Source organism: Schistocerca serialis, chromosome 8, assembly GCF_023864345.2.
Source record: "Schistocerca serialis cubense isolate TAMUIC-IGC-003099 chromosome 8, iqSchSeri2.2, whole genome shotgun sequence".
NCBI lineage: Eukaryota > Metazoa > Arthropoda > Insecta > Orthoptera > Acrididae > Schistocerca > Schistocerca serialis.
In genome coordinates, this window is record NC_064645.1 from 441,451,663 (window position 1) to 441,469,605 (window position 17,943).

Below are 17,943 nucleotides of genomic sequence, written 5' to 3' on the forward strand. Positions count from 1 at the left end.
TCAGTTACAAACCATCACAAGTCATCAGTCAAAAGAGGAGCTAATGAGTGTAGCATCAAGCTACTGGTATTCATATACATAGCATAAAAGTGACATAATACAAATTTAAAATATAAGAAACAGTGGCATTCGTTGGTCAGCAAGTATTGAATATTACAAAACATTTTTCATCATTCAAGTGAGATATGACATACTTAAAAATAATTATTGGCACTCATTGGCCAGTTACAAATCATCAGAAATCATCAGAAGTCATCAGTCAAAACTGGAGCTAATGAGTGTAGCATCAAGCTACTGGTATTTATATATATAGCATGTAAGTGACATAATATAAATTTAAAATATAACAAACATTGGCATTCATTGGCTAGCAAGTATTGAATATTACAAAACATTTTTCATCATTCAAGTGACATATGACATATTTAAAAATAATTATTGGCACTCATTGATCAGTTACAAAACATCAGAAATCATCCTTCAAAACAGGAGTTAAAGAGTGTAGAGCATGCATGCATTATTACAAAATATCATTCACTATACTCAGAACTCATCATTCAAGTGACATATGACATATTTAAAAATGTAACACTCTGTAACTATTGCTCAAAGTCTGTGATTAGAAAACATCATTCAGTATTACTCATAACTCTCTTAAATTGGTAGAATTATTTGGGACTGGTAATACATTTTTTTGTGCTAGCAATTATAGTATAATAAAATAATGGAATAGATGATAATAAAATGCGTGGCTTTTTAAAATGTATTGAATTAATGAGATTAATTTTTCAGCGTGAATGACAAGCACAATAAGCTGAGCTATGCCTAGAAATAAGTCCGTATTAGTTCATATTATTTTGCAGGGCGGAGTTGTTTCTTTCTCCGCTGTAGATTTGTGCTTACCATTCTTTATAATACTACGTTTGGTTGCCGCGTTTACCTTTGAAGTCTTGACCGTGTTCCTATTAAGCTTATCGGATCTTCATAATTTTCCAAAGTACACAGGTGGGCTTCAGTTATTGTAATTATTGTACTATTTGAAATAACAACTCACACGACCTTTCTGTTAATAAAACAATACTGTATTTTTCTAAACGGTGCACATATGAAATCCACACTCCTCACTTATTCATAGCGACCCCAAAATGGCGGTCTACAATTACTCGCTAAAAAATTGACGTGCTTCTCACTCTTTCACTAGCTGAGCGCGAATCCCTCTTTCCTCCTACCGGTACCAGAAAAAATCCTCTGTTTATTAACAACTGAAAGTCAAAAAATACATGACGGTAGGCATAGGCTCTATGATGGGCTACCGCTTCATCTTGTCTCTTTGCCTTTAAGGAAGACGAAAACATAAAGGAAATGCAAAAGGTTTATCACAAATGCCCCCCTACTGTATACTGTCGGAAATAAGTCTCTTTATTTAGGGAGACAGTATACAGTAGTCTTATTAACCTTGGGGCTCATAGTTCAGTCACTTGGTGCACGTCAATGGAGTTTTAATACCCTTATGTTACTACAAATATATCTAAAAAGCTCATTTTCTTGGCCATTACAAATTCATACATATAAATACATTCACATATACTTATATCACGTAATTACATTCACATATATTCATATTACATATCGCACGTCCATAGCGTGCTAACGTCGTAGTCTCTTATTTCTCCTTACATTTATTAAGCAGTATTATCAGGAGGAAAATGTTACATTTCTTACATTGTCCTTGCACCATATTTTAATAATTGTTTTTCTCCTTGGTGTTTGATTCATTAGCCATTCTGATAAGCTGTCCTTTCGACACACGTTATCTCATTGTTCGCTGCACTTACGGCCAGCCGCAGCTCATTGTTTACCGCGCCCTACTCAGTGACGCAAACGCCACGTGAGCAGCAGCACTGCCCGCGCCCACACTGTAATGTCGCTCCAGGCTCGTGAAGTCGGTGTTGTATTTGCCCTCCAGTCCGGAGACTGGATACGACGGATTCAGCTCCAACGCTCAACCGAAGAACACCAATACCTCATCTCGCGCCTGGGCGAGGATTTCGGCCAGTGACATTGAAGGTAAGAGCCGCACTGCAGGATACGGCATTATCTTCCGTCGTGCATTATAGTTAGCGGTTCTCACACCTCAACTCGTGGTCATACTGATTTCCTCTGATATCTCCGTCGCACACGCATCACACTCTCTGTATTCACTTTGCTAGACTGCAGCGTTTACTCATATTACGGCTGAGCCGTTATTTTCAATATTATTACGCCTTAATATTTTTGTATCACTTCACACGTGCGAGTATTTTACTCGTCCGTCGCGTTGCACTTCACATACATACATAAGTTGTTCTTCTTCAAGTATAAAATCTCACATAAAATTGATAATAGTACATACATAGACATAAACATTGACAATAATAGAGTTGACACATAAATTTACAATTCACATCCACATTTCATATACGGACTCCATGACATGCACCCTCTTACACACTAATACGTAAATCAGGAAGTATCTTTCATTTATTCTGAACATTCGCATTTTCTATTCTTGTCTTGCAGGACCGACCTCCTGCGCGTTTTACGTCCACAAATACACATAGAAAAGAAGAAAAGAGTACATACACACATTTTATATGGACATCGACATTAACAATTATATAGTTGGCAAATAAATGTCCAATTCACATTCACATTTCGTATATGGACTCTATGTTAAGCAGCATCTGACACAGCAGTAAGTATATTAGAAGGAATCTTGCATTTGTTCTGAATGTTTGCTCTTTCTTGTTATTGTCTTGCAGGACCGACCTCCTGCGCATTTTTACATCCACAACTACAATAGAAAATACTACATACATATTTTCATAGACATCGACATTGGCAATAGTAAAGTTGACACATAAATGTACAAGTCACATTCATATTTCCTATATGGGTTCCATGTTAGGCATCATCCATCTTACACACTAATAAGTAAATTAGAAGGAATCTCTCATTTGTTCTGAATTTTTGTTTTTCTCTTGACTTGCAGGTCCAACCTCCTGCGTCTTTTTAGCATCAAAAATACACATAGAAAATACGTTCCAGCACTACTCACTACATGGAAAACAGGATTTGCTAAGGTCTGCTTCAGAGATCGAGCTGCTTCTAGGATTGCTATTTGTAGTGCGTCGTTAGTGTACTTATTCTATCCTTGGCATTTGATAAATCTTCATACTATGTATAATATTTACAAATGCTCGTTTGTGAGCGAGTGTGGGGAATGTTTTATCCCTTGACAAACCTGACTTCATCACTGCTTGTTAATCGTCGTAATATTCCACATTCGTGAATATATATTTCAAGCCATATTTCTGCCTTATTGATTCGACGACATGTACATGTTTACCTTTGTGAAGTGTGACCGATAATTTTACCGTATTTTTGTCATGTGTTGCTCCACTCATAATTCATTACCGATAGATAAGAACGCGCAAGTGCTAAAATGATGCTTTCGCTTCTGCGTGCAAGAACTCAGTGTAGAAAATATTGTTTCACTGCATTTTGTGTTCATTCCTCATACGAATCGTGTATCATATTTTCATTTATATTAACCTTACAGTTTCTCGAGCTGTAACAGTTAGTCGCTAAGGAAATATTTTTCATACTAGGTTGTTTTACATTCTGATGTCTGTGTAGCAAATCACTGTGCTGTGGTGTGTTTTAAATGTTTATCATGTACCATTGTTACTATCGACTTCACTGTTTCTCCTATACTACTCACTGCTTCTTCGTGATGTTCGTTTTCATAATTACTTACCGTACATGCATCATCATACTTTGCTTTCCCCACTCATACAACCATTCATTCTAAGACTTAAAACTATATAGTGTATTCTTTCTTACGTCAGCTTCGTGGCCCTTTCCTAGGTACCCTTGTAACATTAATCTTCATATTCATCGCCGTATACCCATATAATTATTCATTAAAAATATTCCACATAAATCGCCATTTATTCTCATGTACTACCTACCGGGTTCTCACACTAGAACCACCGCACTATTTATTTCTTCCCACAAATATAAACAAACTCGTATTACTCTAATACACTTTCATTCTCTTCCTAGATTCACTCCATGCACGGTAAGTCACCACAAACGTAGATTAACTAATTAATACCTTCAATCGAATCTAATAAAACCTTTCACTCTCTCTACTTCAAAATATTATCCAGCAGTGAAATTTCATTTATTTCTCCATATCGCTTTTGTAAACATACAGTACTTACCTCAGTTCTTTTGTTTTAAGTTCATGCAATTACGTTGTGTGCGTATTGGTTGGTGTTTGTATTTACTTAGCTTATCTCCCGCGTGTTGTTCAATTCATGTTTACAGCTTTATTTTGCTGCTTATACTATAAGGTATCGTGTAATTAATAGCAACTAACATAGGTGAGTTCTGTAATAACAAATTTGTGGATATGTATTCTCCCTGTACATTAAGCTCACTACTTCTAATGTTGTCTGTAAAGAAGTGTAGTTCTACGATATGTTATTTTATAGTTTATGTCTCAGTCACACGCACGTCTCAGTCACATGCATTTTTCTATGTTTATGTCTCATTCTACCTTTCACATCGTCGCTCGCGTATGTGTTGTATGTAAGTCGCTTAGTTCTTAAGTTATGTGCTAATCGCGTTCTTTCAAGTGTACATGTTGTTACTTCCTTTTTCAACTTGTCTTAGTCCTGTTGTATATAGTTGGATAGGTCATTTCCTGTATATATTCTCTTCTACTTCGAATACTTATACTTATTCCTAGCTATGTACATTCAATAGAATATGCTGAGTTCACAAATTTAGTGTATTCTACTCTCCTTATAGCTTACTTGCGTCCATGTGCTCATTTTCTTAAAGCTGCATATGCTTAAACTAATGATTTACTCTTAACGTTAATGCTCTTTACAGTATAGTCACCGACTTAGGAATAAATGTCTCTGTTCGTTTAGTTTGTGTTGCTCATCTACGTCAGAGTAACTAGCTGATAGGTACTCTATTTCCTATTGCTCCTATTTTGTCCAGCTGGTTAGGCGGTGTGGATGCCGATTCGCTTAAATTCTAGAGTGGTTTCCGTCGCGGTGCGCAGTGTGTCTTTGCGCATCGTACAGGGGACACTGAACTCAACCTTGCTTTTTGCCTACTTGGCCCCTACGATCAGCTGTTAAGCCGCTCCGTATATAATTGTTGAAGTACGCTCTGCTTTAAGCGCGGCAGCACGGCTCAGTATACCCCATCGCTCTTGCCTCTCGCTTAAAGCTCGCGCGGTGTGAATTAAGTCTTAAGAAAGTACAATATCAAAATACAAGAAAAGTTTATTTTCACTAGGCTGAATCTCACTCTCTGCATGTTAGATAGTAAAAGAAGATTGAACATTCCTTATTGATTAAGCAGGATAGTAGAAGAGGGAGAGGGCACCGGAAATATAAATATTGTACCCCCTAGCTGGAGAGGAACCGAGTGCCAGTCGGTTTATTCGTCAAAGAGCGACAAACCTCCTACCTTCTTGCGTTTTACTGATGCAACAGATAAGGACAGAATGAGATTTGAATTTTCATTTAATAAATTTCCGCAAATCTTTATGTGGATACATGCCTTTTAGTTTACCATTTTTTATATTTCCTATCAAGTAACACCCCGGATGTGGCTTGTCAACAATGATATACGGACCAACATATAACAATTGCCATTTTCTATTCAATGCCTTTAAATTCGATTATTTCGGATGCGTTCTTAGTAGTACCTCCTGTCCAATCTGGAATTCTGTTACGTTTTTCAATTTCCTGTCGTAAATTCCTTTCCTTATCTGAGCTTGCTCTTCCAATGTTATTAGCGCTCGCCGTACTTTCTCTTCTAAGATTACGTCTTTGTGCCTTAATTTAGGTATCGGTTTTGCCCATTCATCTAGCTCCATCTTTTCAAACATTAGTTCGGCCGGTGTGTGCCCTGTGGATGTGTGTGGTAGGTGATTTACTATGTGCTGAAACGGACTCTGGTATTCTATCCATTTCCTTTGGTTCTGTGGTATATATGTGCGGATAAACCTATTAAATTCACGGAAGCACTGTTCGACGGGACTTGCTTCCGGGTGGAACTTGGATACTAAAATATGACGTATGTTTTGTGATTTTAAAAATGATTTCCATTGGTCACATGTAAAATTTGAGGCGTTATCAGTTAGGACTGCCTGTGGTTTCCCGATGCGTGGTATGTAGTCTTCCAGAATTCGCCTTATAATTGGCCCTGACCTAACTGTTTGACTGCGTACAGCTGGAGATACTTACTAAAAACATCATACAGGGCTACGATGTATTTAACTCCGCCGCGGGCTTGGGGATAAGGACCTGCGGCGTCAATAGATACAAGATCTCTTGGTTGCTTTGGTATTATTGGGTTTAGTGCGTTAAGACAGGTCCTATTCTGATGTTTGACCTTTTGACACACCGCACAGCGTCTGATTACTTGCTCTATACGTCGCCTCATATTAGGGAAATAACAATACGTAGAAATTTTGGCGGCACACTTCAGCACTCCATAGTGCCCCCATGTGCGGTGCGTGTGTTGAATTAAGTTTTCCACGTATTCCTGAGGTATGCACACACACCACTTATCCATTCGTCGATCTCTTCTGTGAAAGAGGACGCCATTATGTATAATGTAATACTGCTCTAAACGTTTGTGTGTTCTAGCTTGCAATTTTTTCCTTACCTTGCTCCATCTCGGGTCTTCTTCCTGTAAACGTTGCATGTTTTTGCACATTTTAATATAATATGGTTTAAAAGTTCCATCCTCTATTAAAAGGACCTTGAAGTCTGATGTTTGTTCCTCTAACTCGTGGAAATCGGTAAGACCTTGAGGTAACCGTGATAGTGCATCTGCCAAAACATTCTGTTCCCCTTTTATGTACACTATCTCAAAATCAAACTCTTGGACATACAGGCACCACCTCGCTATTCTCTTATGTAACAACTTGCACGTCAGAAGAAAAGACAAGGCTTGATGATCACAGTAAACTTTGGTATGTTTTCCCCAAAGGTAATATTGAAATTTACGAAACGCCCAAACTACTGCTAATGCTTCTAGCTCAGTTACGGAATAAGATCTTTCACATTCTGTGAGGGTTCTACTGGCAAAACTGATTACATTGACTTCTTCCTTACCATCCTTTGTTATTATTTGAAACAGGCACGCACCGAGCCCCTGATAACTAGCATCGGTACTTAAACAAAAATCCAATTCCATATTTGGGTGTTTCAGGATAGGCGCGTTAATCAGCGCCTGCTTAATCTGCTGAAAATCATTTTCACATTCTTTAGTCCACAACCAACTGTGGTTTTTATGCAGTAAGTTTAATAGTGTACTACTGTTCAACAATTGTTGTGGCAGGAACTTCCTGAAAAACGAGGCCATACCTAGAAAACCTTTTAATTGTTTCTTAGTATAGGGTGTTGGGAAATTCCATATCGCATCTAGTTTACTGGGGTCAGGTAGAATTCCTACTGGTGAAATAATATGCCCTAAGAATTTTATTTTTTCCTTTCCGAATTCAGACTTTTTAAAGTTAACTGTGACATTGTATTCATCAAATTTTTGCAAAATCCTTTCCAAAATACTTACATGTTCATCCCATGTTTGAGTTGCAATTAATAAATCATCAACGTAGAGTGTAACCTGGCTAAGCAGTTCCGGTCCAAGAAACCTGTCTAATGCTTCAATAAAGACACCAGCGCTGACATTTAATCCGAAAGGCAGCACCCTAAATTGGTAGCTCCTCCCGGCATTTATGAAAGCTGTATACTTTCTACTCTCTTCATGTAATAAAATTTGCCAGTACGAAGCTTTCAAATCAAGGGATGTTAAATACTTAACGCCATGGAACTTTAATAACTGCTCTTCTAGATTCTCTGGCCTTGTTCTTAGAGGAACGATGATTTTGTTTATTTCCCTCGCGTCTAACACCAACCGCACCGTTCCGTCAGTTTTACCAACTGCGAGAATCGGACTGCAGTAAGGTGAGTGCGATGTTTCAATAACCCTCCAACTAATCATACGCTCTATTTCCTTTCTTACTGCCTCTTTCTTTGCCCAAGGGGTGCCATAAGACGTTCTACAGTAAGTTTCATGCGGGTATACTTCCATTTTATATTCATATCCCTTAATAACACTAGGTTGTTTACGAAAAATGTTATGATATTTGAAGAGTAATTTTGTCAGTTCACTTCGCTGTTCATTGTTAAGACAAGTGGATTTATTTATTTTACTGTCTACTATTTGCTCATCGAGGATCTCCCTACCAGAGTCATCAAGTTCCATCTCCTTTACCATTATGGGTTGAGGGTAGACAAATTTAACATTAATGTCTGGTATCGGCCTAACCTGATTTGTCATTGTAGTTCTTATTAAGTCCATAGTCAGCGTGCGCTCCCCTACATGAAACTGGCATTCCCCGCTGCCAATATCTATTTTTATCCCATATCTTCTGAACACCTCCATACCAAGCATACAGTTCACTATAAGTTTGTCTACCAACAAGAAAGTACACTGCAAAATTACGCCACATATGCTAATGGGTAATTTTATAACTTTAGATTTACTTCCCGTCGCCGTTACGATCTTACAGTTCTCTACAGGTAGTGTGGGAACATTTACTTCCCTCGCTATCTCTTTGAACAAGCTAGTAGACACCAGGCTTGTCGACGCGCCAGTATCCAAAACAACTAGTACATCTATGTTTCCCACCTTTACCTTTATTATTGCTTGAATAATTTCACTTACCTTGCGTGTTGTTTCTTTCTCTTCGATAAACAAGTCTTCTTTCATTTCTGCGCCCTTATCATACCTTAAAAATAGATTCCGGATATGCTGTATGTGTAGGTTTGTTTCAGTGTCTGCTTCCTCCTTTCCGTTCCTGTTCGCTTTAGTGTTTAAGTCGCTCATATTAGTACTGTGGCACACTGACAGTTCATTACCTTCTTCCTCTAGTCACGCTCGATTATTATTTCCTGGGGCCGGTAAAGGTATTGTTTCATTTTCTGCCGTCACTTCTACTATGTTTACTGTATGTTCGCGTGCTCGCCAGTTCGTGTCCCGGTTGTTTCGATTTGACTGTACGGGCTGCCTGTTATCTCTCGGATCCCTGTGTTGCATATTCCGTTCCTGGTAATTTGCATTTCCTTGTCGCCCATTGTCGAAGTTTTCCCTCGAGTTTCTATTGTCTCTGCCATTACCGTACCTATAGGGCTGATATTTAGTTTCGTACGACCCTCGGCCACTCTGTGGCTGGTAGGTAGACCGATTGTACGGATTTCCGTTGTGGCGCGGCGGTACATACGGATGCCATTCATTCATACGCACACGACCGTTATAATTTCCAAAGCCGTTGCCGTTACCGTAGTTCTTCCCGTTTGGGTTGTGCCCATTACCGTTACGATAACTAGGTGTGGCTTGCCCATCCTCATGAATCAGATCTATTGAGTCGAGCACTGAAAGAAAATACTCGAGATCATATTCGGGAACAGTTATTAATTTTTCCCTAACATTTGCAGGTAACTTGTTCTTTAAGATTTTCAGTACATCGACATGAGATATCGGATTATTCCAGTAACGGGTCTTGTTTAGGTATTTTTCAAAATAGCTTCTTAGCCCCCCGAATTTTGAATGATATGGTACTGGGTTAAATACCTCTCGTCTTAACCTCTCCTGGATAGCTGTTGACCAGTATTTATCTAAAAATGCATTCTCAAACTGCTCATATGTCTCGCAAAGTTCTGACATCTCCGTAGCCCACAAAAGGGCATCACCCTCGGTGTGTCCTACTACATATTTAATTTTTTGAGCTTCTGTCCAAGTCCTGGGCAGTACGTTTCTAAAGGCTCGGACAAACACTACTGGGTGTGTTCGCTTTTTCTCATTTGAGAATAAGGGAAACTGTCGATGTTTTATTAAGCTCTCATCCATTAACAACGCTGTCCAGCACGGCGGAACAGCATTTCCCTGCGGTGATGGTATATTTGTTTCAGCAAAGTTTTGCCCGCTGCTCGCGTCGCGCGTCGACATGCGGTCGCGCGGCGTGGGTTGGGCGTTGTTGTCCGCGCCACTGATTCCTCCCACTGGCGGATGGCTGTTTATCGCTCCGCTTACCGCCCCAGGCGATGATATTACCGTACTTTGTTTGTTAACTATTTCGTCTCTTAACCGTTGTTCTAACTGCCTGATATCATGTTCTACGCGTTTTAAGATTTCTTCTTCCTTGTCCCCCATTACTTCCTTTACCGCTTCCACATAGGTACGCTGTTCACGTACGCATTTTTCTGCGAACGTTGTATTGTCGTCCTTTGCATTGCTCTTTACCGATTCATAAAGGTGCACAACGTCTGAGTTGATCCTCTTGAGTTCTAACTTGAGTAATCCTACCTCCAATGTGATTTTTTCTACATTTTCTGGCAAGTCGTTACAGAAAGAATGTAGTTTCGCTACATCTGATTGTACATTGTCTAAGTTGACCTGCGTATTCTTTTGCATTGCCTGTAAATTCTCTTGGGTTTCTCTAATTCCGGATAGCTCCTGTCGATACGTGTGTGTTAGTGTTTCAAATTTTTCGCCCACTATGCCTTTTAATTTCTCACCCATATCGTGAACCGAAATTTGTACTTGTTCATTAATTTTACTATCCACCTCCGTGGAGATTTGTGAAATCTGCTGTGTGAACTTCGTGTCCAGACTATTGAGTTCTGTGCGCAAATTTTTTACGTCGTCTGAAATGTGTGTCATGTTTGTATTAACCTTCTCGATCTCGGACTTTACTGTGGTCATGTCTGCTTGTATCGTTTGTAAACTTGACATTTTAGTCTCTAAGCCCGACATTCTTGAATTTATGTCTGCTTTCATTGCATTCATGCTTGTTTGTATGGATTCTGTTAAGGCTCGAAATAAGGCTTGCGTATCTTCCGTATTCACTTCCGGCCTACGCCTGTCAGTATCTGTGTCCGTACTACGCGTACTGCTCTCATTTAAAATATTCTCTGGCCTCGAGGTGCCATTAGTTACGTCTACTGTAATTAACGTATTGCTTGTAATTAAATGTTCTGTATTCACGGGCGTCGAATGCAACAATGGCATGTCGCGCCCAGCATCCAAATAATCACCGTTAAACAGTTCCAAACCACTCATTGTTACATTTTGCAAATGAACATCCACTACATTCGCATTATGATTTTCGAATGACATTTCCTTATTGTTTTGACCCTCCATTATAGAAATCCTTATACCACTGCAGTTATCAAAATAAAAATTTTCTTTTTTAAGATTTTACTTCCGCGCTACGTCTCACGCGAAAAAAATGCATATACAGTTGTATGTAATTATAGTCTCAGCTATTCTTTAGTCAATATACTTTCTATACTAATAAAGAAATGTCATTATCTCCACTTGACTACAATAGCGTTAATATCTGAAGCTTTAGGTTCTGGTATTTAGGAAATAGGTGGATAGATTTTCTAATAGGTCTACTGGGAACGCATTCTCTATATGCATTGCGCAGTCCTACCTGATTGTTGTCTTGTAAATCGTACTTCCTCTATTGTGCTTTGTTGTGTGCTCTTGGTATTGTCGCCTTTTTTCCTTCTAATTTATTTATTATTTCCTTTTTTATAGCATTTCTTCAGTACCACATCATCGTCTCCGTCACATCATCAGCGTACATGGAACATAAAGAAATCGTTAACATACATGTATATTCATTTTACTAACAATACTAGTACTCACAGTTTTGCCCACTGCGTATCGTCCTGTCACGGTCGCCACTTTATAGTATAATAAAATAATGGAATAGATGATAATAAAATGCATGGCTTTTTAAAATGTATTGAATTAATGAGATTAATTTTTCGGCGTGAATGACAAGCACAATAAGCTGAGCTATGCCTGGAAATAAGTCCGTATTAGTTCATATTATTTTGCAGGGCGGAGTAGTTTCTTTCTCCACTGTAGATTTGTGCTTACCATTCTTTATAATACTACGTTTGGTCGCCGCGTTCACCTTTGAAGTCTTGACCGTGTTCCTATTAAGCTTATCGGATCTTCGTAATTTTCCAAAGTACACAGGCGGGCTTCAGTTATTGTAATTATTGTACTATTTGAAATAACAACTCACACGACCTTTCTGTTAATAAAACAATACTGTATTTTTCTAAACGGTGCACATATGAAATCCACACTCCTCACTTATTCATAGCGACCCCAAAATGGCGGTCTACAATTACTCGCTAAAAAATTGACGTGCTTCTCACTCTTTCACTAGCTGAGCGCGAATCCCTCCTTCCTCCTACCGGTACCAAAAAAAAATCCTCTGTTTATTAACAACTGAAAGTCAAAAAATACATGACGGTAGGCATAGGCTCTATGATGGGCTACCGCTTCATCTTGTCTCTTTGCCTTTAAGGAAGACGAAAACATAAAGGAAATGCAAAAGGTTTATCACAAGATGTACATCAATTTTGTTTAGATTTAGGCATTTCTGATCATTCACCACTATTCATTGAGTTGCCCAGATCAAGTAAGGAAGTTCTGTGTAGAAAGGTCAATGTAAAACAAAACTTTAATAAGGAAAACATGATTTCATTTCAAGACAAGCTGAATGAGACAGAATGGCACTTTGACAAAAATATTTCAAGCACTGCAAGCTTTGAAGCATTCTTAAAAGTTTTTTAAATATTTTAGATCAAACATTTCCAACTAAAACTTGTTTTAATAAGGCGACAACAAAATTGAAATGGATCACTGTAGGTATATAAATCTCCAGTGCTAAGAAAAGGCAGTACATAATGAACTGAGATATAATAAAAGTACTGATTTTTGCCATGGCAGCACAGCAAATGGCAAATAATAGTTTAATGAGAATAAATCGAAGGCAGTGTGGTTAGTTGTGAAATCTGAAGTAAGTATTAAAGCATCTAGTCATGAAATTTGCAAAATCAAGCTCGAAGATAAGGTATTGTGAATCCAGCTCAAATTTCAGAATGCTTCAATGGAATCGTCATTAATGTAGCGAAATCTGATGTCAGTGTTGCAGACTATGACAACAAAGTATACCCTTCCGGAATGCTTCACAAAAGTTAAAGCTATGTCAGCAACAGAAGTAGAAAACTTTATTTCAACACTGAAAAACAAAAATTCTTCAGGTTGGGATGGGATAACCGCAAAAGTTCTCAAATTTGTGCGTAAAATAATAGGACACCCACTATATTTAATAATAAACCAGTCTTTTGATCTTGGATGTTTTCCAGAGGTGTTAACGTATGCAGAAGTAAAGCTGCTGTACAAAAAAGGGCCAAGAGAAGATATGAGAAATTATCGTCCCATATCTCTTCTCCCAGTCCTGTCAAAAGTATTCGAAAAAGCTGATGCCATTCGGATTCAAAGTTTTATTGAAAGATATGAGATTATTTTGAAAACTCAGTTTGGCTTCCAACACGGAAAAAGCACTACATGTGCAATAAATAAGTTTGTTGATAAGATTTGCACGTCATTAGCCAACAAGAATAAAGTCGCAGGCATCTTTTGTGATGTGACAAAAGCTTTTGACTCAGTAAATCATGCACTTCATATCCACAAACTTGACAAGTATGAAATTAGGGGAAGTGCTTTACAGTGACTTACTTCATATCTGTGCAATAGGAGACACAGAATGGCTGTCTCTACAAATGCAGCGAATTACTTTTCCAAATGGAAGACAATAACACAAGGTGACCCTCAAGATTCTATCCTAGTACCTGTTTCGTTTCTATTCTACATTAATGACCTATGAATCAATAGAAATGCCCCATTTGTCTTATTTGCAGATGACATGACTGTGTGAATTGAAGAACAGGAGCCAGAAGCTATTCCTATCAGCATCATCAGTACAATAGATCACTTAGAAGCTTGGTTTCATCTCAATGGATTAACCCTAAGTATCCTAAAAGCCCATATGGTCCAGTTCTGAACAAAACAGTCAACATCATAGGAAATTAAAATAAATCACAAAAATCAAAATCTTGAAGAAGTGGATCCTGTGAAATTTTTAGAGTTGAATGCAGACAAGAATTTAAATTGGAATAAACATGCTGAATATCTATTAAGCAAGCTATGTAGCTAATGCCACTGACATGGACACAAGGAAAATTGCGTACCATAGCAACTTCCAGTCAGTTATAAGGTATAAGGTATGGTATTGGTTTTTGGGGAAATTTAAGCAACTTAATGTGCATGCTGAAATTAACAGAAAACAATTGTTAGAAACATGTGCACTGTACATCCAAGAAAATTATGTCGCCAATTATTTAAAAATCTGAAATTATTAACAGTGTCTTCCCTATATAACTGTGATATAATATAACAATTTAAAATTATGCCAGGAGAACTGCTTTGATCACACTTACAATAGAAGCAATAAAGAAAATTTTATGCTGCCTGCTCATCGTATAAAATTATATGCTCAAACTCCCCAATATACGGGAATTAAAATTTTACAACACATTAAAAGCCAAGAACATTCTGATTATGAACCTACATCCACTGTAAAGAAAGCTGCACGAACTCTGCTTCGGCGATGCTACTACTCAGTTGAAGAATTCATGAATGATGAACTGAGTATTTGAGCAGGATGTAGTTTATCAGTTGTATTATTTTGTAAATATGTGACGATGTCTTTACACAAAAGTTACATTAAAATTTCAATCATTTTATCAACCATAGTTTTATATCAGTGAAACTGTATAAACCATATATTCACGTGTCTGCTGTACTTGTACCACAGTCTATATTAGACTGTGCTTGTACTCTAATCAAATGAGTAGCTTATGTATGCTATGCTATGAGACGAATAAATTACAATTCACAGTTCACAATCTTCCACACCGCCTTTACCTCTATTTTTTGTGGAGGATGCATATTTGCTGTTTCATCGGGGCGTGTAGCATCTTCTGTATTAAAAAAAAGGGTATCTTTCGCCACACCCAAAGTAAATTTACTTGTTTCAGATGCCGGCAACTGGATGCTCTATCTTCACCAAATCCTATCCTACTTTGTAAATGTTTTACAAATTTATATCTTATTACTGTAAAGTATGACATATGTCGGATACTACATGTACGAACAAATAATTTTTGGTCGACATCGCTGCTGGTGCCAAGTAATGCACCTATATTTTCAAGGGGGTCATGCTCCAGTTTAGAATTATAATGACTGGAAAAGAGAACGCTTTACTGGCACGCCTCTGCCACACAGTGTGTGACAAGTTTGTAAATTTTGTTTCTTGTCCAAGGAACACGCACGCAACTGAAAACAATACGCAACACTACACAAAGTAAGACTGAGCATAAAAACAAACACAAACACTGCGGCGAATTGATATGTAGATTTTCCGAAAGCATTGATTGACGGTGAAGTGTTGTTCTCTGTTGACGTCCATTGTGAATATGCCCGTCCTTTTTAGGGTATTTATTATTTATATTGCGTTTTAGACTACTGTTTCTAGTTCATTCCATTTAACTTAAGAAATGAAATGGACAATATGTTATTAAATTTAATGCTCGTCGATTTTATTTCAACATGTGGATATTTCAGACTTGAGTAACAGGAAGCGGCAATTTTGTGAATAACAGGAAGGGGCAATTTTGTTTCGTAACAAATGTTGTTCCTGATTAGATAGGTGATGCTGAGAAGAAAGATAATGTAACGCTGTTCTGTGTGGTATTGTAGTGCCGTTGTATAGTGGTGTCGAAGATGTCTTGTGGAGGTGTGTACGAATATGTGGCTTGAATCAGCCTTCCTCTAGAATGTCTCACTAAATGGTACATATTCTTACTTCAGATTCACCTGGCGATGAACAGCGATGGGTTATACAAAATATGAACAGAACACATTCAGCATTTGATAATGGTAAGATCCATTTTCTAGAAGAAAGTAAATGTATCGGAAAACAATCCACGATCATCGTTTTGTTGTTCGTTTCTATGGCTTTTATAATTAAATTCGACCGTTCTTATTACAGAGAAATCGTAGTTATTTAGTGAATGGGTATTGTCGTTCAAGACTGTAAAAGACATTCATACAACAATCGCAAATAGTCCTATAAGGTCTGTATTAGCAGTAGGATCCGCATGGAAATTGTATTTCCCTATAAAATTAAATTTGAATAACATAGTAACGCTCTGCTGTGGCACGAAATCGTCACAATCAAGAAAAGTCATACTCCACTTAGGCATTTAAAGATTTTAACATGTAGTTTATCCTGTTGGCGAGGATCGCATTTAACGTCTTATGTCTCCATCTGTGCCATTACAACATTTGTGTATCGTAGGGACGTGGAAAAAATCGGTTGCAGGAAATAAGTTACAAAATAAGTGTTGTGCATCAGTGCCTGCATGAGTGCAGAGTAAATTTTCCATACACCATAGGTAACCATAAATTCTCTGGGATGAAATAATTTTTTTGTTTCACCTATCAAATTTTATTATTGTGGCATTACTCGTTCCAAAAATGGGCAAGCTGTTTTATAAACCAATTGGTAATTACATAATCTTGCCCCCACCTCTCACTTCCTCATTAATCCCTGAATGTATTCCTGCAGCTGCCCAGTATTTAATTTTTTTGTTAATTTAATATTTTATAAATATCATGTATGGCAGATGTTTGACAATATTTTAGAGTACTGAGACAACTATTCTAGTTTGTTGTCCATATACTAACAAACTGTAAAAACAATTCTTTAATAAAGGATTTAACAGAGGTTTTGAATGTGTTTACATGATTGGTGCTCTTACCAATTTGTGTCAGATTATTGTAGAATGCTACACATGGATGATAAACACCCTTTTGACACAGAATTATGCTGAAAGAGTTTACATGAATATTTATCCATAAAGTAATATGGTACTCATGCACAGCAGTGTTCGGGGTGAAGATATTTTCCTTCATCATGTTTTTCGTACAAGCAGCACAATTTCTAAATTGGAAATGCAGGTATGAGCAAGAATATTTAAATATCTAAAAAAGCCATCATGAACTTCTGTTGTTTGCTTTTTTTTAGTATTCTGATTAGAGATTATGTGTAGTTTCCTGAATTTTGTTAAGGCATAAAGAGAGAGGCCCCAAAAGATAATAGCATGTCTTAACAGTGAATGTATCCAAGAAAATTACAGTTCCAGGAGCTGCATTGCTGGGTAGCACCCTGATTACATATGTTAGAAAGTTCTGAATTTAAGGGATGATACGATATGTGAGAGTTTCATTTTAGATTTTCTCGTAGGGGTCTAGAAACTGTGACATTTTCTGTTTGCTGGTGGTTAATGTGAATTACTGGATTTTTACTTTTGGCTGGGTCTGAAAGTGTAAAGAAAAGGATTTTTGTAGATTTGAAATGAACCGGTTTCGATAGGGCCATCAGGAAACTTCATCCGTGATGAAACTGCAGAAGTGACAATATATTTTTTTTTTCCTTCAGTAAGCCAACTGGTATCTGCAAATAATACTGCTTCTGTATTATTTACACATGAGAGCATGTCAGTAATGTACACTAGAAAAAGGAATAGCCCTAAGACAGAGCTCAGTGGTGTACTAAGTGTCAGTAAGGATGGTTCTAAAAGGTAGTCTGTGCAGTGTTAGCATGCTTGTGTTTGACCTCTGTAATCTGTGATTGATTACTTAAGTAAGATTAAGTAAATTGTTTGGCACATCTCACACATTATAATTGTCATGTTTGTTTAAGAGCACTGGATGATCTAAATCATCAAGAGCCTTTGTCACAAAATATCTGAAATTTAGCTATCAAACACTGGAAACTCCAGGATGGAATAACAATAATACTATGAAAAGGGTAGATTACTACTCACCACATTGAGGCATTGAGTTTGACAGGTACAATGAAAAGGG

General features: G+C 37.6%; 1 protein-coding gene across 1 annotated transcript in view; it reads left to right on the forward strand.

Moving 5' to 3' along the window:
• The first annotated feature begins 15,598 nt into the window (after positions 1-15,598).
• The window catches only part of LOC126417177 (serine/threonine-protein phosphatase CPPED1-like), a 132,258-nt gene continuing 129,913 nt past the window's right edge, over positions 15,599-17,943 (forward strand). Inside the window, exons 1-2 of the mRNA XM_050085079.1 lie at positions 15,599-15,808; positions 15,883-15,951. Coding sequence (XP_049941036.1) covers positions 15,796-15,808; positions 15,883-15,951 — 82 coding nt within the window. The 5' untranslated portion in view covers positions 15,599-15,795. The remainder of the gene's footprint in view (positions 15,809-15,882; positions 15,952-17,943) is intronic.